The sequence below is a fragment of the Dromiciops gliroides genome, chromosome 2 (genome assembly GCF_019393635.1).
Source record: "Dromiciops gliroides isolate mDroGli1 chromosome 2, mDroGli1.pri, whole genome shotgun sequence".
Classification (NCBI taxonomy): Eukaryota; Metazoa; Chordata; class Mammalia; order Microbiotheria; family Microbiotheriidae; genus Dromiciops; species Dromiciops gliroides.
The window spans coordinates 664,383,951-664,410,374 of record NC_057862.1 but is presented as its reverse complement, the minus strand read 5'-3'; the positions used below and the strand labels follow the sequence as shown (position 1 = coordinate 664,410,374).

Sequence of the window (26,424 nt, the reverse complement as noted above, 5' to 3'; positions counted from 1 at the left end):
ATTGCTTGATTTATACTGGCACAATTGAAGCAATAGCCATCAATCCTAGTGTCTGTGTGTGCATGCATAAACTGGGGATCCCAAACTCTGGGATCCTAGGGAACTTTTATAAAATTGCCATATGTTGGATGAGTCTGTGTAAGAAGCAGGAAAAACCTGGGGCATCTTGTGTCCCTGGCTGAGGATTGGCTGGGGGGCAGGCAGGAATGGGGGGCATCTCCTTGCTAATTCCTTTAGATTGTAAACTGTTTATTAGATTGCAAACTCCTCAAGGGCAGGGACTGTCTTTTGCTTCTTTTCTTAGCAACTTTTCCCCAACTTAGCACAGTGCCTGGCACATAGTAGGCACTTAATACATGTTTATTGACTGTTAATTCATTGTCAGGACAAAAGGGCAAAGGTGATCATGGACAATCTCAGGAAGGTAAGAAGAGTCATAGAGTGTATTCGAAGAGAAAATAAATAGTAATCAAAGTAACAACCTACGTTAGCAACTGAAGAGCATTTCCCATGCATTAAGTTAAATCAGGAAAAGTGGGTGAGGTCAGTATCTTTGGAAGGGTGAATAGGTAAGCAGATGAGAGAGTAATTTTCAGTTTCCTGACACATACAGGAAACAAGACCACGGACTTAGAGCTGGAAGGGACCTTTGGGGTCATCTAATCCCACTTCTTCATTTTACAGATAAGGAAACTGAGGTCCAGAAGATGAAGGGATTGCCGATATCACAAAGGATGTAAACCTCAGAAGTTTATTTCTTTCTGCTTTGGCTCAGATGTATCTTCCTACATTTCTCTGAATTCCTCTTAACTCATAATTCTCATAGGGCCATGATATTCCATTATATTTATAGAACACAATCCGTTCTGCTCCTCCTCCATCTAAAAGACCCATGTTTTAAAATATCTTCTTAAATCTTTTCTGGAGATGCTCTATGGCTGCAAATAATGAAACACTACCATTTCAAGGGAATCTGAGTTGAAGCCAAATGGAGAGGTGCCTGGTTGGGGATGTATGAGCTGGATCTATGTAAGAGACATCATCAAAGAGATGAGGCGAGGCCATTCAAGTTGTGGGCCTCAGTTTTCCCATCTGTACAATGAGGCTTCGGGACTAGGTCCCTTCTGAGGTCCCTTCCAGCTCTATGTTGAAATAAGAAAGGAAATCCCAATCATTATGAAGTCTTCATTACTGAAGCCGTCCTCTATCCGAGTCCCCAGACCACGGTTGGCTCTCTAGTTTCTTGTAATGACTAACTGGTTTTCTCTAGGGCTGCCACCAACGCACAAGCGAAAGTATGATCTCTTTCTTCTCCTACAACTAGGAAAGAAGGTACCTGAAGAGCCGATTCTCTATTTGAGTGCGGAGATGTTAGGAATGTTAGCTCTTTGGTCTCCGCTGGGCCCCTGGGGGATTACTTTCTGAAAACGAGCCACCTACTTCTGATGAGCAGTCAGCAAGCTTCATGAAGTACCTGTTATATGCTAGGATTCAGCATACAGTTAGTCAGTCAACTAGCACTTATTAAGTACCTACTGTATACCAGGTACCATGATGCGTTCTGGTGAGTCAAAGAAAGGCAGAAGGCGGTGTCTGCTCTCAAGGAGTCCACAATCAAATGGGGAAGACAACATGTAAATAACTATGTGTGAATAAGCTACATACAGAATAAATTGGAGATAATCAATAGAGAGAAGGGATTAACATTTAAAGGGGCACTGACCAAGTTTGAAAACAATAGAGAAATTGGAGATGGGGGATTGATTGTTCCCTGCCTCCATACCCCTGCCCTATTGCCCAGGTACCTCAGCTCTGGGGTCTGTATCTGCAGTGTGGGCTCAGGAGAATAATGACCACTTTTGTCTGTGCTGCGGGAAGCAGATGTGCAAGTTCACAGAATGGGCCAGGGTTGGGCATGTATAAATTCTGAGAATGGGTAGAGGAGAGGGCATGGCAGGTGGTGTTACTTGTTTGTTCAGTTATGTCTGACTCTGCGACCCCACTGGAGGTTTTCTTGGCAGAGATACTGGAGTGGTTGGCCATTTCCTTCTCCTGCTCATTTTCCAGATGAGGAAACTGAGGCAAACAGGGTGAAGTGACTTGCCCAGGGTCACACAGCTAGTAAATATCTGAGACTGGATTTGAACTCAGGAAGATGATTCTATACCCAGCTGCCCTATTTGTCTTCCTGGGTTCTTTCACCATAATCTAGAAGAGAATTAGGGGGCAGCTAGGTGGCACAGTGGATAAAGCACTGGCCCTGGATTCAGGAGTACCTGAGTTCAAATCCGGCCTCAGACACTTACTAGCTGTGTGACCCTGGGCAAGTCACTTAACCCCCATTGCCCCGCAAAAAAACAAAAACAAAAAAACAACAAAAAAAACAAAACTAAAGGTCTATACTTAGGGGGTTGTTTGGATGTATACATATAGAAGGGTGGTAGGAAAGACTATGTGGGAACTTGTCTCTGTGCAGAGTCTAAGTTGGCAAGATTTTGTGTGTGTGTGTCAAGACCTGTGATTTCATTAGTTTCCTGTGTGGAAACTCCCTTCACTAATGCTGAGGTAGGTCTGTAACTCATCTATAAGTAATAGTTTTAGTGAGTTGGGTGAGAAAATAATTATTACTAATCAATTTCTTGGGGACCCAGGGATCAGTACTCCCCCACCTCCCCATTCCAGAAAGTTTTCCTTGAGAAACTTCATGAAATCTCATCTGGGACAAACCCAAGGGAACAAAAAGAATAGAGATAGATTCTTTTGTCTAAATGGTTGAAGGACTGATGGGATTAAATCACACCTAGATAATGCACTTTGCCCTGACCAACTTGAATGAGGACTTTTTGCATTCCTTTCCCTGATGTCATCCCTAGAGTTCATTATAATATAGCTCACCTTCAAGTCATGTCAACCAATAGAGTTGAATGACGCTAACCAATTAGATTTGTTGGATGTATAATGACCCAATTAACTCTGATCAATGTATAATGACCCACCTCTATCAAAAGAGGATAAAAAAAGCCCTTGGAAGACACCAAGGAGGGCTTCTGGGTCATCTTCTGGGTCTCTCTTGGCTCTCTGAGACCACATGATCTCTGTCTCTGTCTCTCTTTCTTTTGGGTCTCTTTGAGACCACACGCTGTCTCTCTGGGGGACCACATGGGGCTTTTGGGGCTTTTCTCCTGCCTGTGCTAACGGCCATGCTGAAGTTCTCTTCCTGCTTTCTCTACCATGTGGTCTGAGACCATGAGACATTAGGGAGATACATGGTTAATCCTTTACTGGTATGATATTGATAAATTAATAATATGCTTACCCCAAACTGGTGTCTATAGTAATTATTTTCAATTCAACAGTTGCTTGCGGATAATGGGAGATTCACTAATTTGCCCAGTCAGTTGTGTGATTACAAAACCCGTATATAGTGGAGAGAAAACTGCACTGAATAATGTATATGTCAGCAAATTTAAAGACAAAGGATGAATTTTCATAAAAATATGTTACCAAATTTGACAAGATTAGAAATAAATAACCTAGAAAAACTAATCTTGGGAAAAAAAGAGAGTAAATAGGTCATATGTGAATTTCCACAGAAAAGAGCACCAGGACCAAATGGTTTGCAAATCAATCAATCAATCGATCAATACTTACTATGTACTGGGTGTCTATTCTATTAATCATTTAAGGAACAAATAATCTCTATGTTTCTGTAAACTATCTTCAAAACAGAGAAGGAAGGTACTCTATCAAATTCTTTATATAAAACAAATAGGATACTGATAGAACCAGGGAAGGATAATACAGATAAAGAGACCTAGAGCTCAATAACACCAATGGATATTGATGTACTATTGGCAAATTGTAAATATATACTTATATATTTGTCTATAAAATGAAAGGCAGGAAAGATTTTAAGTTACTCAAAGTCCTCTTTAGCAAAGCCCACCAGCCTGTCTTAGGCAGATGGCAACCACCCACATCAATACCACCCATCTCATCTCCACCTCCTTCTCCAAGCCCTACCCCTAGACCCTTTACAGTATTTGAATCTACCCAGCTCCACCACAGCAGTGTATTCCTCATAGAAAACAAAATTAAAAGCAAAGAAACCCTAAACCCCCAAAAGCCAAAGTTAGTTTGCAAATCAACAAACGACACCAGTATCAGCAGCACATTTTGGAAGGGAAGGACAGTTAGACAGTTGAGGCAGTGGTGGAGTGAGACGGGTCTCAGGCTTTTCTGGCTCTTATTACCATTTTGCTGCAAGAGCTTTGACATTGTTACCTGGGTCATTTTCTTAAATTGTGGTATCCACCAGCCCAATAATCCAAATACAAAAATTTTTTATAGCACTTGCCAGCAAACTTATCATCCAAAGACAAAGAGGGTAGTCTTCTTCATGGAACATGGGCCTTTAGTAAGGGAGGTGCATGCCCTACATCTGGGCACTCCTTATTTTGTTGCTCAACACACAATAAAAATGTGAATGAAACTGTGAGAGGGCTTTGTGGCATTCGGGTATATAAGGGTCATGCTGATGTTTTTTCTCCATATCCCCTCCTTGAGATCTGGGAGGGAAATTTCTGCTTTCATCTCCCCTGAGCTCCAAAAGAGGGACCCTAATAATTTCCATACAGGGGTGAGGTTTTTTTGTTTTTATCTAGACCTATGAATGCATCCATGTCAGTAACATCCTATTCAGACCATAACGAAGAGTCTTAGAAAGTTGCCTTGGCCCTGTGAGTTGTATAATTTCCATGGTCACCCAACCAGTCTGTGTTAAAGGCAGCACTTGACCCTAGGTCTTCTTGGCTCCAAGGCTAGCCTTCTATCCACTTTAGGGAGAGTCATTAACCATTGTGTGTGTGTGTGTGTGTGTGTGTGTGTGTGTGTGTATGTGTGTCCAGGACCCCTTTGGCAGTCTAATAAGACCCATAGACCCCTTCTCAGAAAAATGTTTTTAAATGCATAGGACAAAATATATGACTACTAAGAAAATCAATTATCTTGAAACAGTTATAAAATATCTAAGTGGTGCAGTGTATAGAGCACTGGCCCTGAATTCAGGAGGACCTGAGTTCACATCTGACCCCAGACACTTGACACTTACTAGCTGCGTGACCCTGGGCAAGTCACTTAACCCTCATTGCCCTGCAAAAAAAAATTTAAGTACATGGACCTCAACTTAAGAATCCCTGTTCTACATCATGCCATCCCTTCTCCTTGCATAGCACTTAATAAAAGCTTATTGAACTGGATGGTTACCAACGGTTGGGCTTCGTGTGTGCTCACAAGGCTGCCATCACTGGTGGCAGCCCACTTATCATGTATCTGCTGCCAGAACATACCACCAAGCCACCTCTAAGTCCTTCCAGAGAAGGAGACCCTGGGAGTGTGGAGTATCATCCTTGTTAGGAACTCTTAGATATAAAAACCATGTTGCAATTGGAACATTTCTGTTTTTAAGTCACGTTGGCTTGTTCTGTATGAACTCAGGAACCTAGGAGCCCATCAATTTCCATTAAACTTTATTTAAAAACACAACACAAAACACAAAAAACCAAGGACACTTTCATTGAGAGAAGAAAAAAGGGAAGAAAACAAAGAGAAGCCTTAGAACAGCAGACGGGAAGGCTATACCACTTTGCATCATTCAAAGTAACCCTCGTTGACACCAGAGATCAGTCAGCTGTATCATGCAGATGCTCGCACTAAGAAGCCAATGCTGGGAGGTACGGTCACATTTCTTTGTACAAATCAGACATTCTGCAGCCTTCACTCCTGCTGAAGATTCTCTGCTTTATCTTCCACTTAAGTGAACTTATTTTTGTTAGAGAGTCAGTGGGGAGACACTTCAGAATCATGGTAGCAGGCCCACTGATGAGAAATTACAAACATAGCGACTGACCAATGATTTGCAAAGGCTCTGGGCCAGAGTGTATCTGAATCTTTTCCCACAAGTAACAGGAAATGGTATTTTTGTCATATGTTGTACTTTTTTACATAATCCGGAGACACTCAACAAATTGCAGAAAGTGGTTGAGGTTTTAGAGAATGCTATGCTACTGATGGCCACCAAAGATATCCATTCATCCTACCAACCCAGCTCACAAGAGGGGCAGGCAGTGGTGCAAAGTGGGCAGCCCCAATGGCTTAGGAGAATTTCAAAGGTTTGTTGCTATTCGGATGCCTCAGTTTCTCCAATTCTGCTTATATAAAATCCACTGCATTTCTTCAGCAGACTACTTGGAGAACTTTTTTGGGGGGGGTGGGGAGGCAGTACTCATCTTTGAAGGCTGAAAAAGAAATCAGAAAATTATTCATCTCTTGAAGCCGGTAGGCTGAATTTTTCTGTTGTGAGCTAACAAATAAGGGGCAATGTGGCAAAATGGTTAGAGGTCTGGATATGAAATCAGGAAGGCTGGGATTTGAATCTTGCCTCAGATGTTTATTAGCTGCGTGACTGAACTGACTTTGTTTATATTTTGGATTTACTTAACCTAATTAACATTTTGTTACCACGGTAGGTAATAAACTCCTTGAGGTGAGGAACAACTTTTATCTTTTTGTTACCAGGTAGCACAGTGCTTGAAAAACACTCCTTGAATTGAATTAAATTAAATCAACCAATGGCAAGCAAAGTCACTCACTTCTAGTATCAAATATCTAGAGATTAAAGACTTGAGAGGCCATCTAGTACAACCTATTCATTTTACACTTGAGGAAACTGAGGCAGAATGGTCAAGTGACTTGCCTAGGGTCAATGGAAGCAGACTAGAGAAATATCCCTGAGCCTCAGTTTCCCTTTCTATAAAATGGAGTTAAAAATACCTATTGTGACTAGTTTATAGTATTATGCAAACCTTACAATTCCATTAAAATGTTGGTTGTTATTATTACTAACAGTGAGAACAAGCTCTTTCCAAGCACTGAGAGTGTCCAGTTTTATAGGATCATCCTAGGGAAGATGTTGGCCAGATCTCTGATGAGGCCCAGCCAAATATAGACATGCTAAAAGGTCAAAAAGCAGATGAGAGAGGGTCAGGGACACACGCGTGGAGGACGATGAGCAGACAAAGCAGAGAGCAGAGAGGTGGGGAATTAGAATCATATAGTCCCATGAAAGGCAAAGAAAGAAACAGGTCATCACAGGAAGGCAACTTTGGAGCCAGAATGGACATTCAGGGTCAGCAGGTCCACACAGATCTTGTATGTACAGTCATTTGTGTGATGTCTCCCTCATTAGATAGTAAGCTCCCTGACAGCAGTGCCCACTGCCCTATATGGGGCATACAAATATGTTCATGCCTTAAAAAGGAACCTAAGCAAACATGAAAACAATGTTTTCAGAATTGACATATAAGTCTTTAGCACCTACGCTAGATACTGATGCTTTTAAGGTATTAGAAACCCCCTCTCCTGCTTTGAGTCTCTGATTTGGGAGTGAAAGAGAGTCAAGACCCCAGAACCTGAGATAATTCCCAGTGGCCATTTGTGGTGACCCAGAATGTCACAACCCATGCAGGGAGATTTATATTACTTACTCTTTCACAAAGCGATGACGAGCCAGGTTCCATAAGTCTGTGGGGATAGAGTGAGAGGCATGTGAATTTCATCTGTCAGACCCTCGTGCCCACTAGTCAATTCACAAGGCTTTACTGAGCACCTCCTCATGCCCCCCTCACTGTTCTGGCTGGTTATTGGGATTCTCATCCATGTCTTCACCATCCCCGACCTCAGGAGCTTGTGAGCTTCTCTGGAGAGAGACTGGACCATGGGAAACCACAAGAGAGTAATAAGATGCAAAGCTTCCCTAGAGAAAAATGCACAAAACTCTACAACTGGGGTATTGTATTGAGTTCTGGGCATCATATTTTAGGAAGGACATTGATGTGGAAAGTGGTCATAGGATGGTGAAGGGCCTTCAGTGCATGGTATATGAGGATTGCTTAAAGAAATTGGGCAGGGGGGGGCAGCCAGGTGGTGCAGTGGATAAAGCACCAGCCCTGGATTCAGGAGGACCTGAGTTCAAATCTGACCTCAGACATTTGACACTTACTAGCTGTGTGACCCTAGTCAAGTCACTTAATCCTCACTGCCCTGCCAAAAAAAAAAATTGTGGATATTTAGTCTGGAGAAGAAGAGACTCAGGGGAGATATGTAATTATCTTCGTTTGTTTTTGTTTTTTTTTTTGGTGAGGCAATTGGGGTTAAGTGACTTGCCTAGGGGGTCACACAGCTAGTAATTGTTAAGTGTCTGAGGCTGGATTTGAACTCAGGTCCTCCTGAATCCAGGGCCGGTGCTCTATCCCCTGCACCACCTAGCTGCCCCCATCTTTGTATATTTTAAGGGCTATATCAGTCAACAATCATTTACTATGTGCCAGGCACGATGTTAAGTGGTAAGTTAGAGAGCTATTGCAATAGACCAGGGAAGAGGTAAAAAGGGCCTGAAAAAAAAAGATGGCTATATGAGTGGAGGGAAGGTGACATGAGAGATGTTTTGAAGTTAGAAATTGCAAGACTTGGTAATAGATTGGATATATGGCGTGAGCATACATGAGGAACTGAGGATGACATCAAGGATGTGAACCTGAGGGACTGGGAGGAGGGTTGTTCCCTCAAGAGGAATAGTGAAATTCAGAAAAGGGAAGAGTTTGGGGCGGATAGAGATAATGAGATAAGTTTGGGACATGTTGGGTTTGAAATGACTACATGGCCTTTGGCTGGTGATACCCGAAAGAAGGTTGGTGATACAAAATAATACCTTTCAAGAGACCTGGAAATCATCTACTCAAAGGTGATAATTGAACCTCTGGGAGCTGATAAGATCAAATGAGAGAGGACAGAGAAGAGAAGAGAAAAGGGCCCAGGACAGAGCCTCGAGCTGTTTAGTTGTTTCAGTCATGTCTGACTCTTCATGATCCCATTTGGAGTTTTCTTGTTAAAGAGACTGAAGTGCTTTGCCATTTCCTTCTCCAACTCATTTTACAGATGAGGAAACTGAGGCAAATAGCATTAAGTGACTTGCCCAGGGTCACACAGCTAGTAAGTGTCTGAGGCCAGATTTGAATTTAGGAAGATAAGTCTTTCAGACTCCAGGCCTAGCACTCTATCCACTATGCTTTCAAGAGACTTGAAAGACACCCCCCCCACCCCCCAGCCCTGGCCATTATTTGACATGATAAGAATGAAGAACCAACAAATAATACTGAGAAGCTACGTTCACAGAGTGAGGAGGAGAAGCAGGAGAAAGGAGCGTCCCCAAAACATGGAAAAGCGAGAATACGGGAGGAAAAGGTGATTAACAATGTTAATTGCAGCAGAGACTTCAAGGAGGATGAGGACTGAGAAAAGGCCATTGGATCTGGCAATTAAGAGATCATGGGAAAAAAAAGAGATCATGGGTAACTTTGGAGAGTTCCATTTGAAAGATGAAACCAGATTGTGTAGGGTTTAAGAAGAAGGTGAGAGTAATGGAGGCATACAGTGTAGAAAGTCTTCTCAAGGAGTTTAGCCTTGAAGGACAAGAGTGATACAGAATGATAGATGGTTCAGATAGATGGAGCAAGTGAGAGTTTTCTGAGTCTGACATGGGCATGTCATAGACAGCAGGGAGGCAGCCAGCAGATAGAGACTGAAGAACAAAGAGTAGAGATTACAATGGGGACAATCTGCTGGAGAAGATGGGAGGACATGGGATCATTAGGGCATGTGCACGGGAATTTATTTGCCTTCCACATCTTCATCTGAGATTGTCACAAAAGAGAAGATGGTGGGAAAGGTTGTGTGAATGATGGGACTGAGGGAGGGAGAAGGAGAAGTTTTGGTCATATAGTCTCAATTTTGGGGGGGTCAATATGAAACAAAGGTGAAGGAATGGGGTACCACGAGAGGCTTGAGGTTAGATGAGGTTTGGAACAGTTGCTGTTGACATTAGGAAGGCAAGTCAATGAGGGAAGAACGGAAGGTTTGCATTGTGGCCGTAACGGCACAGTTGGGATCAATTTTAGTGGCCAAGTCACCATGGTTTTATGATTTTCCCCAGCTCTATCCAGCAGCATGTGAATGGGAATGAAGGAGACAGATGGTGGAAGTAAGCCAGGGTTGGGGTTTGGCAAAGTGTGATCAGCAACTGGACAAGAGATCCAAGATCAGAGGGGAGTGTAGAGTCAAGATGGGGAAGGGAGGGGAATAAATAGCCAGTTTAGGGGTGGGCTCAGGAAAGAACTGGGGTGAGGTAGAGGGACTAGAGGTCACAGTGAGGATGAGGAACAGGGCTGAGGTTGTAAAGCACAAGGAAAGATGGGATGATAAAAGATCATGACTAGAAAAAGGAATTGCAAAGTTCATGACCGTGTAAGTGACTTAGTTTTTATCACCTTGTGGATGATCTCAGTGTGTAGGTGAAGTGTAGTGGGGAACTGAGTAGATGATGGAACTGGGAAGTGAGGGTATTTGAGGAAGCATCAAAATGTATGTTGAAGTCCCCAGGCTGGAGAACAAGAGGTGGAAAGGAAAGGAAGGCTGTGAGCCAGGCACTGAACTCACTGAGGAAAAGGATTATGTCCTGGGGACTCCATGGATAACAGTCGCTAAGACCTGGATTAGGTGATAAATTCTGACAGCTGTAACCTCAAAGGAGGAGAGACTGCATAGCAAATGTGGTCCAGTGAGAGAATGAAAGAGGCGATGGGGACCAATGAGTATTCATCCTTTCCCACTGCATCCAGTGAATCTGGTCACATTTTAGGTCCAGACGAGACCGCATTTTATAGCTGAGGAAACTGAGGTCCAGACAAGTTAAGTGATTAGTCTAAAGAGTCAGGTCTTGGTCCTCTGACTCTGACCCAGTGCCTGTCTGTGGTGCCATAGTGTCCTTACTATAACCCTAACCCCTTCTCCTTTTCTTTCAGCCTAATTGCTGCTCTTCCCTCCCCTCCCCCTTTTCTCAGCCCTGAGAATTAACATGAACCACACTGGATTCTAGACTTCCCTGGGCCAGGCCTCTCACTGGTCATTCACAGTCCCACTTAGTTCCAATGCATTTTAATCTCATAAGCATTTATTAATCACCTCCTGTATACAAGGTAGGGAGGCTCCCTTTAAACAAAGTGTCCTTAGGATGCCACCCAATGTTCCCCCTATTTCCCACCTTTCCCCCAGCTCTATAGTGGACTGAGAAAAATGGTGATCTCTTGATCTCTTATTCCATTAGTGATGGTGAACAACTTACAGTTCAATCGGATGATCAAAATTAGGGCAATCAGCAAAACCACGGCAAAACCAACCAGTAAGCTTAGGAGGAGGACGCTGCAGAGAGGACCTGAGGCACACACACACACACACACACACACACACACACACACACACACACACACACACACAAATGAGTTGGTTTTTTTTTTTAAGGGATGAATTCAACAGCTTTTTTACATTCAAAGGCATTGCATAAAACTCGACTAGTAACTCCATTAACACACATGGCATTTGTAGGATTTTTATTATATCAGCTACAGTACTGTATACCTCTCTTCTAAGATTCATCCATGCCTGCAGCTAGGCTGGGTGCTGTACAAAGCAAGCCCAACAGATAGTCATGGGGCTGCTCTTGAGGAAAGAACTAGGACTGATTTGAAGGATGGTGGAAAGGGTACTGAATTTGGAGTCAGGAAGACCCGGGTTCAAATCCCTCCCAGATGCTCACCAAATCTCTGTTTCCCCATCTATAAAATGAAGGGGTTGGTCTTAATGACCTTTGAGGTCCCTTTAACCTCTAAATCTATAATCCTACAACTAATGAATGGTAATTACAGGGAGAGAGAATTCAGTTTAATATAAGGAATTGAATTGAACTGAATGACTGGAATACTAAGGACCCCTGGGCTTTGCAATCTACCACACTAATGATCCCTAAGAATTCTGGGCTTTTCCATCCACCCTTCAGGTGATCCCACTTATATGTGGTGTTTCCAGCAATTAGAATGTGAGCACCATGAGTTTATTCACTAGACTCCCAAAGCTTTATTCCTTTCTTAAATTAAGATAATCAACAAAATGATAAGTCACACCCAGATTTGTACTGTTTGTAGGTTTCTGAGTTATAAATGCTCACACGGAAAACTTAACAATTAGCCATGGTTTGAGTTGGCTTCAGTGTTCTCATGCCAATTGGGGTCCTTAATACTGGGATTCTTAATCTGTTTATGCATCACAGGTCCCTTTGGCCATCGGATGAAGGCTATGGACGCTTTTCTCAGAATACTGTTTGAAAATACATAAAATAAAGTACATGGGTTTACAGAGGGAACCAGTTATGTTGAAATTCAGTTTTTGAAATATTGTTTAAAAAGTTCGCAGATGCCAGGTTGTTTACCCCTGACTTAATAGATGATCATTGTGAGTTTGTTGTGTAGCCTCCAAAATCATCATCATCTGGCGGCCAAACTTTTGGTGATGAACTCCCGAATTTCACAGAGATTTGGAGAGATTAAGTAGCTTCTCCAAAGCCATGAGTCTAGTGTTTATTCCACTATACCCTTCTAATCTATACGATGTTCAGCCACCTCTTCTAATCTATGCAAGGCCCACACTGCTTCCCTTAACTGGCTGGATGTCAACACCTATCAAAAGGTCCCAAGATTGTTATTAAATCTATATAGTTTCATAACAAAGAGAAGATGATGTAGAGGGAAATGGCAAAGAAAGAAGAATGGGCAGAGAACTACTTGTAACATGCCACCCTCAGGGATGGAGGAGAATCCAAGAGAATCCAGCAAGTGTTTGTTAAACACCTGCTATATGTAGAACACAGCTCACGATGCTGGGGGAGATGCGAGTCTTAGATAAGTCTCTGTCTGAAACTGTTGCCCCTAAGACTAAAGCTCAGTGTTTGCAGGTGTTCAGCATGGATGCGACCACAGTAAGAGTAGGCTGGTCTTTTCAGCTGCTCCAACTATATAGAGTTAGAAGTCAGTCCATAGTAGCATTGCCTCTGAACACAAATCTCACTCTCCCTTCAGATCACCCCTGGAAAGGAATGTAAAAAAGAGTGTACTCTAGCCCTCTCATTTTACAGGTAAGGAAAATGAGACCAGGGAAGTTAAATGCCTTTTTCAAGGTTACAAGCTACTGGATTAAAGAGCTGGGAATTAAAATTCAGGCCTTCTCTCCCAAGCAGTAGTGTTTTCCACATTACCATGTAAGCTCTTTTTCTTGATAGGGGACGTAGTTGTGTATGCAGATGAGGCAAGGAAAAAATGTCTAACAATCTAATTCACTCTGTGAACACTTAAGGGCATCCCACACAGCTGAAGCCAGTATCCATCCCTTCCACCCATACCCTAAGACATCAGCTCAATGAGTCAATGAAGGTGCCAACAAGATGTGAGGCACCAGCAGGACACATACAGGAATGAGAATGAAAATACACAGCCCAAGAGGTCTTAATATTTTTGGGGTCCTAGACCTCTTTGGAGGTCCAGTAAAGCCTATGGACAATCTCTCAGGAAAATGTTTCATTGCTGACATTCATAATTGAAAAAGATGCTAAATTATAGTGAGAAGTTAATGAAAATAAAGAAATAATCTCCCCTTACCTCAATCCAAATTCACAAACCCTTTGAGATCTATCCCTAGATACCAGGTTAAGAACCTCTAAGCTAGAGTCACTAAGGAGATTGTGAAATTGGAAAAGGTGGCTTACCTGATAAAGTAGAAACTAGAAACTAGAAAGACAAATGGATTAAAATGAGGAAGGGATTTTGGGGGAAGCAATCTGGGTCATCATATAGATTAGGAGAGGTAGCTGAACTTTGTGTAGATTAGGTGGGCACAGTGGAATGAATATTAGACATGACTTTTGGGAAGCTATTTCATATCTCCAATTCTCAGTTTTCTCATCTGTGAAACTGAGGAGTTCATCACCAGAAGGCTGGCCACTAGATGATGAACAGAGATGATAATAAAAATCTATAAAATCTTTTTTGGGGGGAGGGTAGGACCTATGATTTCATGGGCATTGGTGATTCCTAGTGTACAAATTCCTCCCACAAATGGACATTGGTAATTCATCTCTAACTTAGACTTTTACAAAGTTGTCTAGGGATGGAAACAGATAGATTAAGTGACTTGCTTATGGTCACACAAACAGAATGTGTCAGACACAGAGCTTGAATTCAGGACTTTTTGATGCCAGGGTCAATACCATAACTGCTATACCACACTGCCTCTTCTTTGGCCCTATTCTGAGACAGAAGCAGAAGGCATTCTCTCAAGTCTAAGAGATAAGCTAGAATCTTTTATCATATGACTATTTCTCACTGCTATCTACAGCAAATAACTGAATCATAAAAGACTTGGAATTATATATATCAATTAAAATTTATTTTAAAAAACCTGTTAAATCTTTCTTCCCCTTTGAGGTTCTAATCAGAAACTGCCCTCAACCAGAAGATTTGAATACAGACAGCTTTGCTGGTGAAGCCACACAGAGCTGTGAGTGACACTGACTGATGCCTCTTCCTTTTTACATGGATAAGAATGATTTCAGTTCCAACAAGCGTTCATTAAATGCTTATTCTATGCGAAGCCTTGTGATAAATACTGGTAATAACATAATGTTAAATAAAACATGCTTCTTATCTTCTTAGGGCTCTCATTCTGGTTGGGAGATACAATATAAATAGAGATATTGGTGTGTCTCCAGCTTTAATAAACTCTAATATCTGTTTTTTTTTAAAGAAGGAAGTGTGAGATGGAGGTAAGAAGAGCTAGATTATATAAGGACATGTGCATATCATTTAGAGATGTATACCTTAACTTGCCATTTAGAAAATTCCAACTGGCTAAAAAAAGCATTTAAATGAAGTTAATTCTAGATTTGTGCTAGAGGGTGGTGGTCTAGAACATCCAAAATAGTAGATAGTAAAAAAAATGTTAAAAAAATATATTTGAAAAAAATTAATAAAAAAATTATTTGTGCTTATGATACATTATGTGATTCATGCTCCTTTTAGGAGCTCTTACTAAAATCAAGCAGGCATATTGCCGAGGGTTCAGAGGAATGTGAAGAAGGGCTTACCATTTTGTTGAATGACATCTGAGGGTTTCGTATTACACACTCTCCTCTTGGGGGTGGTCTTTTTGGTAGGTGTAGGGGTTGTAGGGAAGACATCAACTGCATCAAGGAGAGAGACAATATTTTATTACAAGAGAACTTGGGACTCCCGTGAATTCTAGATTCTAGTCGAATTGACCTATTTGCTGATCCCCACACACCACACTCCATCTTCCACCTTTGCAGAAGTTATTTCCCATACCGGGAATGCTCCTCCTTATCTCCACTTCTTAGAATTCCTGGCTCCCTTCCAGAATGAACTCAAATACCACCTTTTCCAGGAAGCCTTCCCTGATTCATCCAGTTTTTAGTGCTCCCTCCCCACCTCTAAATTAATTTTCATTTACCTCATATATATATATTGTATTTACTTATATGTGTACATGTTTTTTCTCAATAGAATGAAAGCACTTTGAAAGCAGAGGCCATTTCAAGTTTTTTTTTTCTTTTTTTTTCTTTTTTTGGTGAGGCAATTGGGGTTAAGTGACTTGCCCAGGGTCACACAGCTAGTAAGTGTTAAGTGTCTGAGGCTGGATTTGAACTCAGGTCCTCCTGAATCCAGGGCCGGTGCTCTATCCACTGCGCCACCTAGCTGCCCTGCCATTTCAAGTTTTAAACCTTTCTATATCTAGAACCTTGCAATTAGTGGGCAATTAATACTTGCTTATCAAATGGAATTAAATCGAATTGAAGCACATTTAGGCAGCAGCCATGCTATCTATGCCTGGCAGACCTTGGTTTTTTAATTTTCCCTATGTTATAATGATGATGGTGATGCCCCCTAGCATTGATATAGCAATCTAAGGTTTCAAAAAGCTCTACAGAGCTGTAAGAAAGAAATGGAGTTTTTACTCAGTGGTATAAATGCATCTGGGGGGCAAGGAGGGAGAATCATCCTGAATTTGGGGGGCTCTGCTTTGCTCTGACCAGGCAGTTAAACAACAAGGGGGATTGTAGAGGTGAGACAACTGCTGTCACCTTGCTCTACTGGAGACTCAAGTCGCCAAAACCTGTATACAACCTGCCCATAAGCCTCCCCTCCAACCCCAACCATCAGCAGAGCAGGAGAGAGATGCGTGTCCCTCCCCCGCACAGCCCTCAAGTTCTACCCTTTGTGCCTATCTGCCCCTTCCCACCACACCTTTCAAGGTTGCCTTGGAATCAGGGAATCATTAGGACTTGCCCTGAGACCACACTGCCACTTATTAATTAGCCCAATGCCTTTGGAGGTGTCCAAGTCTATCCCTAATAGCCTGCTCCTGACCCATGAATTCCCCCATCTCTACAGATACATGAATCTCAGAAGAAAGCTGGCAAAGACTAGATCAGCCACAGTTGAACACGCCATCTTCTGACTCCAACATTGTAATGTCATTGAGCCTCTTTGAAAATGAAGGACAGGGGCAACTAGGTGGTGCAGTGGATAGAGCACCAGCCCTGGATTCAGGAGGACCTGAGTTCTAATCTGGCCTCAGACACTTGACACTTACTGGCTGTGTGACCCTGGGCAAGTCACTTAACCCCCATAGCCCCTCCAAAAAAAAGTAAAAGAAAATGAAGGACAGACAGCGACAACAACAATGGACTAACATCTTCATGGCTGTGTCCATTTGAGTCAGTTTATTTTCTCTTGAATTTCTGTTTTCTTTAGGACAAGTCAGTATTATTTGCCTTTATTTCAAGGCAAATATTTATTCCTACCTCCTGAGTAACCACCTACTTGTTGTTGCATGTTTGTGGAACAACCTATGCTAAATGAAGGATGTTTAGAAATAGGGAGAGGAGAAAGAGAGAGACAGACAGAGAGACAGAGGGAGGGAAAGGAAGACAGGGAGAAGAGAAAGACATACGGAGTCAGAGTCAGAGAGAGAGAGACAAAGGGAGAGACAGAGGAAAAGGGGAATGAGAATGAGAGAGAGAGAAAAAAAGAGGAAGAGACAGAAAGACAGAGAGATTGAGAAAGACAGAGACAGAGACAGAGATTCTAGGGGTATGGCAGGGGTGGCTGTGGGTTTCTTGTCTTTGTGTCCTCAGCACCTAACATGCAGTAGTTACTTAATAAATGCTTGTTAAATTGATTTGAATCACATTCCATGAGGCTGGACCCACCTGGGCTAGAGTATTTCAGAATGGAAGCAATGATTTGTTTTACAACCTCTATTCCTCACTTCAAGTCAGTTTCAACTCTGGGCCTCCAAACAAAATGCACAAAAAGCCCCCACCGACTTCATAAGTCCCCCTAGAAAAACCTTAGCCATGAATTGGGAGGGAGGGAGACCATTCTTTTGTGGGCCCATCAACATTGAATGATGGATTCTATCTTTAAGGGTTAGTTAGAGATTTAGAGCTTGCAGGTCACCTCATCCAACCCCTTCATTTTACAGATGAGGAAATAGGCCTGGAAGGCTTAATTTAAGTAGCTTGTCCAAGGTCTCATAGCTAGTAAATGGGAAAGGCATAATTTGAACCCAGGTCCTCTGACAAAAAAAAATAATCTAGCACTCTGGATTCTGAAAACTCTGTTGGAGCCTCTAACTTACATCTCATAAGAAAAAATGGAAAGGGTTAGAGTTAGGGTCAGGGACCCCTTGGGCCCACTGCTCAATGGAAAGCCTTTCTGACTGCAGCCCTGTGGGGAAGGGTTGACGTTGAAGAGAAATGAAGACTCAGTTCTGATGGCCATGGGCTATAGCCCTTCTCTCCCACCATCAAGGGTGGTGATGCCCTCCAGTGCTTCCATGAGATCAATAGAGCTCTTACCCACTTTCACCTGGGTTCCTTTTCCAAAGGTCAGTTTAGGGCCTGTGACAGTGGCACAGATGTAGATGCCACTGTCTGAAGGCTTCACATGCAGAAGCTTGAGCGTGGATCTGTATGTTTCATAAGACACAAAGAAACGTTCCGAATCGACGCCTTTCATCTGGGTGGAAGGAACTGGCTCTGAACGGACCAGAAACTCATAGTGATTGTCAGTGTTGGGAGGTTTGATCTGACGAAACCAGAAGATTGGAGACTTGGTCGTGGATGATTTGATCTCACAGAAGAGCTTTGCCTCTTTGTCAGTCTGAACCAGGAGGGTTTCTGGGCTCTGGAAGATAGCCTGGACCCTGGAGATCCCTAGAGAGAACAAGAAAGGAGAGAGAATGTATCCATCCGCAGGGCACTTGTTCTCAGTGTGTGAATGCGCTTTGAGCTTCTTTCAAGGTTCCCCTTAAATCTCACCTTCTGCAGAAGTCCTTTCTCAGTCCCCGCCATGGCTGAAACCTTCCCTCGGATGATCCCTCTAGGTACACCGTAGATATCTTATATACACATATTTGTGTCCAAGATGGCTCTGACATCCTTGAGGGCAGGGAATATAATTTTGCCTTTCTTTGCATCCCTACTGATTAACATCATGGACTGGCACATATTAAGCTTTTACAAAATGTTCATTGACTGACTGACTGAGCTCATGATCTTTATGCCCTTTAGTTAGAGTGTTTAAGCTCTCTGGCCTTGGTTCCCTTATCCATAACAGGATAGGTTTAGAGTAGATGACCCTTCCAAGGGTCCCTTCCAACTTAAAATCCATGAAACAATGGAACATTTATTAGCAGGAGGTAGGAAATCTTTATAATGCTTTGTTGTTGAGTCATTTAAGTCATGTCTATCTTTTGGAGACCCCATTTTTGGGGGGGGTTCTTGGCAAAGACACTGGAGTGGTTCGCATGTGTTCAAGACCATATTTTGGGGTCTAAAGCTTGAAGGAAACTCAGAAGCCATTTAGTTTAGCTCCTTCATTTTACAGATGAGAAATCTGAGGTTAGGTGACTTGTCCAAGGTCGCACAGATGGTAAAATAGCAAAGTCAGGAATTGAAACCATTACCCCAGACCCAATGTTCTTTTCACTCTACTTTCTAAATCATTTGGCCTCAGTTTTCTTGTCCATAAAATGGGTAATACCTGCTCAGCCAACCTCACTAGGTTGTCATAAGAAAGAAATGAAAGAGTTGCTATCACCCACTCCACACTTAATCCATATGCTATATTGTTTAACTTGACTTTCAGGGCGAGCAGACCCTCATCACTATCCATCTGTGGGGAGCAGCTAGGTGGCGCAGTGGATAGAGCACCGGCCCTGGAGTCAGGAGGACCTGAGTTCAAATCCGGCCTCAGACACTTAACACTTACTAGCTGTGTGACCCTGGGCAAGTCACTTAACCCCAATTGCCTCACTTAAAAAAAAACAAAACCAAAACCAAAACTATCCATCTGTGGGCATCAGTACCTAGCATAAAGCTTTGTACAAGGTAGGTGCTTAATAAATGTCTGCAGAAAGGAAGCTGGTCTTGAGGTTCAACTCAACTCCACAAACATGCATCACTTGTCTCCTCTGTGACAGAGTCCATCCAGGCTGTGACGGAAGCTTTGGTCTCATCCTAGGACCATGGTGCATTCTGCCACCTATTCCCACATGAAAGAGCAGTTTCAAGTACCTTTAACACACTTAGATGTAGTTTGATGAGCAGAGATCAGGCTTTGGAGATAGCACACCTAGGTTCTGATCTCCCTTCCGTCATTAAATATCAAATAAAGTGACCTCTAACACACATATCTCTAAGCCTTAAGGTCCTTATCCACAAAATGGGTCTGCTTTGCCTACCTAACTCAAAGGGATATTGGGAGAACACCTCACACCAAGGAACTCGGATGGAACATCGGGAATAGGGTGTCATCACAGAATGCCCTACAGCCAGGAGATCAGAAGTCTAGATCTAGCTGTGCCACTAACTGCCCATGAAATGTGGGTCAAGTCAATCCCATTCTCTGAACCTCAGTTTCATCATCTTTAAAATGGGGATAATAACACCCACCTTGCCTACCTCATAGGTTTAGTGAGAGTATGAGATGAGACAGCGGATATGGAGGTCTTTGAAAATCAGTAAGCCACCAGCTAAGTGCAAGGTATCTGTATTAAAGGACAACAACAAAACCCCAGAAACCAAGGAAAACATTTACATAAGAATTAGGAGCCAATGTTTAGGGGAGAAAAAAAGAATTTGTGTGTGTGTGGGGAGGGAGGGGACAGAGAGTGGAAAGATGCTTAATTGCAATTATTAGTAATTATAAAAGTAATATGAGTTGCACAGTTACTAATTTTGGAAGTCAGATATTTGGTAGTTCTGTTGAGTTGTTCTATAATCACACACATTTTCCCCTTTTGCTCCTAAATCTTCAATGGCTCCCTATGATCTGTAGGAAAAAAATAGAAGCTTGTTGGCCTGCCATTTTAAAGTCTTTTACAATTTGGTTCCAGCCTCTATTAACTGATTGTAAACCCTGGCACATAAGATGCACCTAACAAATGCTCTGTGACTGATTTTTATTACTCCCTGGAACTCTTCGACAACTAGATCTCGATTAGTGTCAGTAACAATAATGGAATCCCTGGAAATAGGTTGCTTATTTGAATTCACCAGGCATATTTCTACTGGGCTGAAACCAGTTACCAAATTCTACGTAACTGTAACTTCCAAATTCAAATTCATACGACCCCTTCAGGAAATTCATTATTTGCACTAATGGGGACCTAACTGCACATTCAGTCAAACTGTCCTATTTTCTGTTCCTCAGAGTTGGTGTGCCATCTCCTGACTCAGTGTCCTTCCATAGGCTGAACACACCCTATCTATACCTGGAATGCACTTCCTCTCTGGCTGAACTGTGTTGGAATCCCGAACTGCCTTCAGGATTCAGTTCATGTGCCAATCTTCTGACATACTTGTTCTTTTAAGAAAGTCTCAAATTACTTTGTGTTTACTTATCAGTGTATATGTTGTATTTCTTGCTCCCACCAGAATATAAGCTTCTTTCTCATTTTTGTTTTCAAATTTCCCCAGCCTAGAACAGTGTCTTACATATGGTAGGTGTTTAAGATGCACTTGCTAGGTTGAATTGTGTACCTTTGGCTAAAAAAAAAAAAAAAGCTCTCTGGTCTCTCTCTTCTTACTGCTCAGACGTTCATCTCCCAGTCTCTTTTTCCTAAGCCCACCCCTAAATGGGCCCCTGACATTAGCCCACGGATCCAAAATGGTCTTCTATTTTGATATGATAATGTTGATAAAAAATGCATTTTGAATCAAATTGATTCAAGTATTTCAAAATCATTTCATGCGCCCATTAGACCTTCTATCCTTTTATCGATGGGCAAAATGAGGGCTTGGGAGGGAAAGTGACTGGCCATCTTCATCAAGTCACAGGGCAGAGATGCGATCCCATTCCTCTCAGAAAACCCCGGACAAGGCTGGAAAGTCTATGGAGTGATTCACAGAAGTGGAAATTAGATTTGGCCACAGCTGCATTAGAAACCTGAGGCACTTTAACACGCCTGCTAGGAAAGGTCAGCGACATTAGGAGAGCTCTCGGCAATAAAATAAAATGAAATGAAAAAGAAAAAGTAAAATTTTAAAAAATGCAGTACCAAACCTGGTCAGCTTGCTTGGGTTCTGCTTTCCTACCCAACTAATAGGAAGAGGACAGACCATTTGTATTTTCAGATAGAGTTTTTCTAGGAGGTGGAAGGAGATTATTTAATAAAAAAAAATGTCTGTACAAAACCCCCCACAAAAATAAAAACAAAATAAGGGGGCAGCTAGGTGGCACAGTGGATAAAGCACTGGCCCTGAATTCAGGAGGACCTGAGTTCAAATCTGGCCTTAGACATTTGACACTTACTAGCTATGTGACTCTGGGCAAGTCACTTAACCCACATTGCCTGGCAAAAAAACAACCCCCCCAAAACAAAAACAAATTTTTTTTAAAAAATCCATACACTTACTAGTTAGATGGAATAAAATTCCAATGTAAATAACAGATCTGGGATTTGCACCCTTGGCTCCAAACTCCAAATCTAGTGCTTCCTTGCCACCCGCTTTGTTAGGTCAGCTCTAAGGACGCCATGTCTGGGAACTTTCCATTATTCTGATTAAATTTCTCTTTTTCCCTTTGTTTGTTTGTTTCTCTTTCTTCCTTTCTCTTTCTCACTCTCTTTTTCCTTCTCTCTTTTCTTTTTTTTATTTCTCATACATTTTTATTTATTTTGGTCACAGAAGTAATGGGGAGGTAGCAGAGTACAATAGATAAAGAATTGGCCTTGGAGCCAGGAAGACCTGTGTTCAAGTCTCAACTTTGGCACATACTGATTGTGTGACCCTAAACTCTCCCAACCTCAGTTTCTTCATCTGTAAAATGAGGTGGATTGGACTCAATGGCCTGTAAAATCTCTTCCCATTCTCATTTATGATCATAGTTATGATCTCAGCTGATGACCCCTTCTAAGGGACCTGCTGTGTTTTTTCTCTTTTTTTCCCCGTGAGGCAATAGGGGTTAAGTGACTTGCCCAAGGTCATTGTGTTCTTTCTCAACAGCCATCAAGTCCCATACCCCAAAAAGGGGAATACTTGTTACACAATACCCACCACAAGGTCATGTTCCGGCTCTTGAACACTTCCACTATCTCCAGAGATAACCCTTTCCATTTTTGGATAGCTCTAACTGAGGCAGTGGATAAAGACCTAGGTCTGGAAGACCTAGGTTCAAGACCTGCTTCTGATGAAGATCACCTGGGCTAGCCTCTGAACCGTCAGTGGCAGAAAAGGTGCAGACCTACATTGGTGGAGGGATTTTCCTCATCTGGGAATTTCTTGCACCAAAGAAATCACAGTTTCAGTTCCTACCCCTTTCTCTATCACCTATATTTCCCTTACTTCCCCTTCCCAGAAGGCCATGCCTAATAAAAAAAAAAAAAGTTCAGCAAAACTAACCCAGTCCACACTCATTATATGCAATGATGCACACCCACAGACCTCCAAAGCCCTCTGGCTAAGTTTTAATCCATACTTTTTACACCCCTGGGCACCAAAGCCTGCAGAGCCTGGAGAGAGTTTGGGGGTATTCCGAATGTAGCATTCTGACATTCAAGATCCTCCACAGAATCGCGCTACCTTACCTTCCTAACCATTCCTAACCTCTGTTCCCTGAAACACTCCAGGTTCCATGTAGCCAAGCTGGACTCCTCACAGCCCTTACCCTATCCCACCTCTGCAAAGCTCTTCACCAGTCTCTGCCCCCACCACACAATGCCCACCTTGCTTGTTCTGGCTTCCCAATTTTCTCTACCTGTTTAAATGCCGTTTGGTGCTGTTTTCTCTGCAATGCCCACTTTTACTGTCTCCCCTTTCCCCAAGTGTAGATAGTGACTTGAATCTGTGTAGTTCTTAAGGCTTGTTTCATTCAAGCCTCACAATGTCCCTCAGGGGCAGGCGCTATTATTATCCCCATTTTGCAGATAGAGAGAAGTGACTTGCTTAGGGTCACTCAACTAGTAATTGTCCTGCAGAGAAGAATCTCTTCTCTCTCTGACTTTGCCTAGTTCCTTGTTAGTAGCTCTCTTAAAAAAATAACAACAACAACAACAATAGCGGCTATTTTTGTAGGGTTGTCTAGTTTATAAACCATAAGGCCACTCATTCCAAGGATATAGGGTAGGGGAAATCAGGAAATCCAAGTTCTAAGTCTGAATCATTCCCTAAAAAGTGGCCAAGTCACTTAACATCTGGAGCCTCAGTTTTTCTCATTTGTAAAATGGGAGTGAAAGGCGTCAGACGACTTAATTTGTTTTAAGGATTAAGTGAAAAAGCGTGAGGGATGCCTTCTTTTGAGACCAGCGTGTTAAGATTATCCACAATTACTTTAAATGCTGAAATCATAACGACTAATCTCACTCACAAGAACCGCTCGTGAACAACCCTATGAAATAGGACTTTTGCCCAAGCCCAGTGCCTAATAGAGTGCTTGGCATCTAGTAGGCATTTAATAAATGTTTATTAGCTGACTGATCTGCATATAAATGACCCACACCTGGAGTTTTCAGAGCTGGGGAGGGGAAGGCCCCTCAGCAGGAACTCTGTAACAGCTCAAGGTATGGAGCCCAATGCTCATTCTCCCCATTCTACAGATTCAGAAATGGAGACAGCACAGGGAAAAAAAAAAACCAGGAAAAAAACCCCAACTGAATTTGGAATCAGAGGATCTGGATTCAAACAGAAACTTGGCACCTACTTATATAATCTTTTCGATTCCAGGCAAATCCCATGACCTCGTTGGGCCTCATCTTCCTCATCTACAAAATGAGGGATTTGTTTTCAATAATGTTTAAAGTCTTTTCCTCCCCGATCTATATTCTCAGAGAGGGGCAGTTATTTACTCAAAGCAGCACTGTTAGATCTTGAACTCAGATCTGCCTCTGTCAGGCAACAAACATTTATTAATCACCTAATGTGTGCCAGATCTGCCTCCATCAAACAAGCATTTATTAATCACCTAATGTATGCCAGGCACTGTGCTAAGTACAGGGAAACAAGACAACAAAAAGACAGTCAGTCCCTGACCTTAAAGAGCTTATATCTAATGACTCCGTGACTATGGCTTGACCACTGCCCCACACTGCTTTTATCGTAGTGCCCATCCTTCAGGAAAGAGAGATTTGAACTACCAATACACATTGAAAGGTCTGTAAAATTAGACCTGTACCCTCTACCCCTGAAAACTCCAACGCACCAAACTGGAGTTTAGCTCCAGACCTGTCACATAGTAGGCTCTTTAACAGTCAACCAACAAGCATTTATTAAGTGCTTACTACATGCTAGGCACTGGGGATACCAAAAAAAAAAAAAAAAGAAGAAGCAAAAACAGTTTCTATTTTAACAAACACTTTTTGAATGACTTTCAGGATCACCCAGGATGAGATTCGAATGCTGTTTTTCTTTTAGCTCCAGATCAGAGAACAACAAAGCCCCGTCTGGGGTCTGGGTCGAGAGACCAGCACAGGAAAGGGGTGAGAGGCCTTCATCCCGGCTTTCCTTTAATCTGCTCCCTCATCCCCTGATTCTTGGAATTCCCAGCTCTATTCTGATGTCCCCCCACCCCCCAGAAGCCCTCTCTTAGGCCATATTTTCTATTCATGTATGTCTGTGTAGATACGTTGCTTCCCCTGTTAGAATGTAAGCCCGTTGAAGGCAGGAAATGTTACATTTTGATCGGTGTCTCCCCAGCATCTTGCACAGGGCCTGGCACGCTTGCTTGTGCGATTGAATGGAATTGGCCCCACCACTGAGAGATGCCTGGGCGGCTTACTAGGAATACAGGCCAGAATTCTGACGGAATCTGAACGGTCTCCGACTCTAGAGTAGAACACCTTTAGATTTTAAACTCTGACTGCATCACCCTGGCTCCCTACTGTCTCTAGACCAGGCTGGAGGCTGGAGGTCACTTGTCTGTCTCCTCGAAGCTCCAGCTGGTCTGGTGAGCTACCTCAGGCCTCTCCTCTCCTCTTTGTTTCCAAGGGGAACTCTGGCTTGGTCTGAATCTCTATTCTTCTTCTCCCTTCTCCCATCCCCATATTAGTCCCCTAAGCATGGTGAAGACCTAAATAGATTCTTAGAGGCAATAAACTACTTCTGGGAGGATCTAGATGAAATAAACCTCTCAGCGGCTTCAACTAATTTCCGTTTGTCGTGTCTGAGCAAGCTTGGCCAGCATTGCGTGTGTGTGTGCTTGTCCCTGACAAGTCACAGAACAGGATGACCGATGGTGTTATTTTCCATCCTTGAGACAGTAAAGGCTGCTTTTGGCCTCTCTTCTCTCTAGCTCCAGACTCACCATGCATTAAGTATCATTTCTCTCCTCAAGGAGTTCCCAGTTTGGTAAGAATACACCCACCTGCTCTTCTCCAGGCAGAGGTCCAAAAAGTCTCTTTCTGCTTTAAAATTTCCTGGTCCTTCTCTATCCCATTCCCTTACTTTTTTCTTGTCCCCTTTCGCCCTGGGGATATATTGGATCACTGGCTGGGGTGGGGCGGGGAGGGGAGAGGCTACTGATCGATCCCTGGACTAGAGAAGGGGCTTCGTCTCAGTCCCCTGGTCTGGGATATCGCCCAAACCCCGACAGTCCCAGCGGCCTCAGAGTCTTAGAGGAGGTCTGGAATCATCATCCCTCCCTGGGTCTTCCCAGTCCCAAGAAGAGAGTTAGGGATCCCCGAGCGCTCCCCACGCCGGTATCCCCCATACACTCGCAGTCTCGGGGAGAGCTAAGACCCCTCGGCCCCCCACCAAGCCCTGGACGACACCTTCCCCTACCTAGCGGATCCCCGCGTCTCACCTAAGATCTGAACGGATAAGAAGAGGCCGAGCCGCAGAAGCTGCATCGTGATAAGCTCGCGGGTGTGAAGGACACTTGGGGCCTCTGGTGCTGTGGGCAAAGCTGT

At 42.9% G+C, this 26,424-nt stretch overlaps 1 protein-coding gene across 1 annotated transcript; it reads right to left on the bottom strand.

Moving 5' to 3' along the window:
* Window positions 1-5,524: 5,524 nt before the first annotated feature.
* CD8B (CD8b molecule) lies at window positions 5,525-26,424 on the bottom strand. The gene is made up of 6 exons (XM_043987203.1): window positions 26,319-26,424; window positions 17,879-18,235; window positions 15,083-15,178; window positions 11,237-11,326; window positions 7,545-7,581; window positions 5,525-6,296 (listed from the first exon to the last, which is right to left on the bottom strand). Exons 1-6 carry the CDS (start codon window positions 26,362-26,364, stop codon window positions 6,284-6,286), a joined length of 639 nt encoding a protein of 212 aa, XP_043843138.1. The 5' UTR covers window positions 26,365-26,424; the 3' UTR covers window positions 5,525-6,283.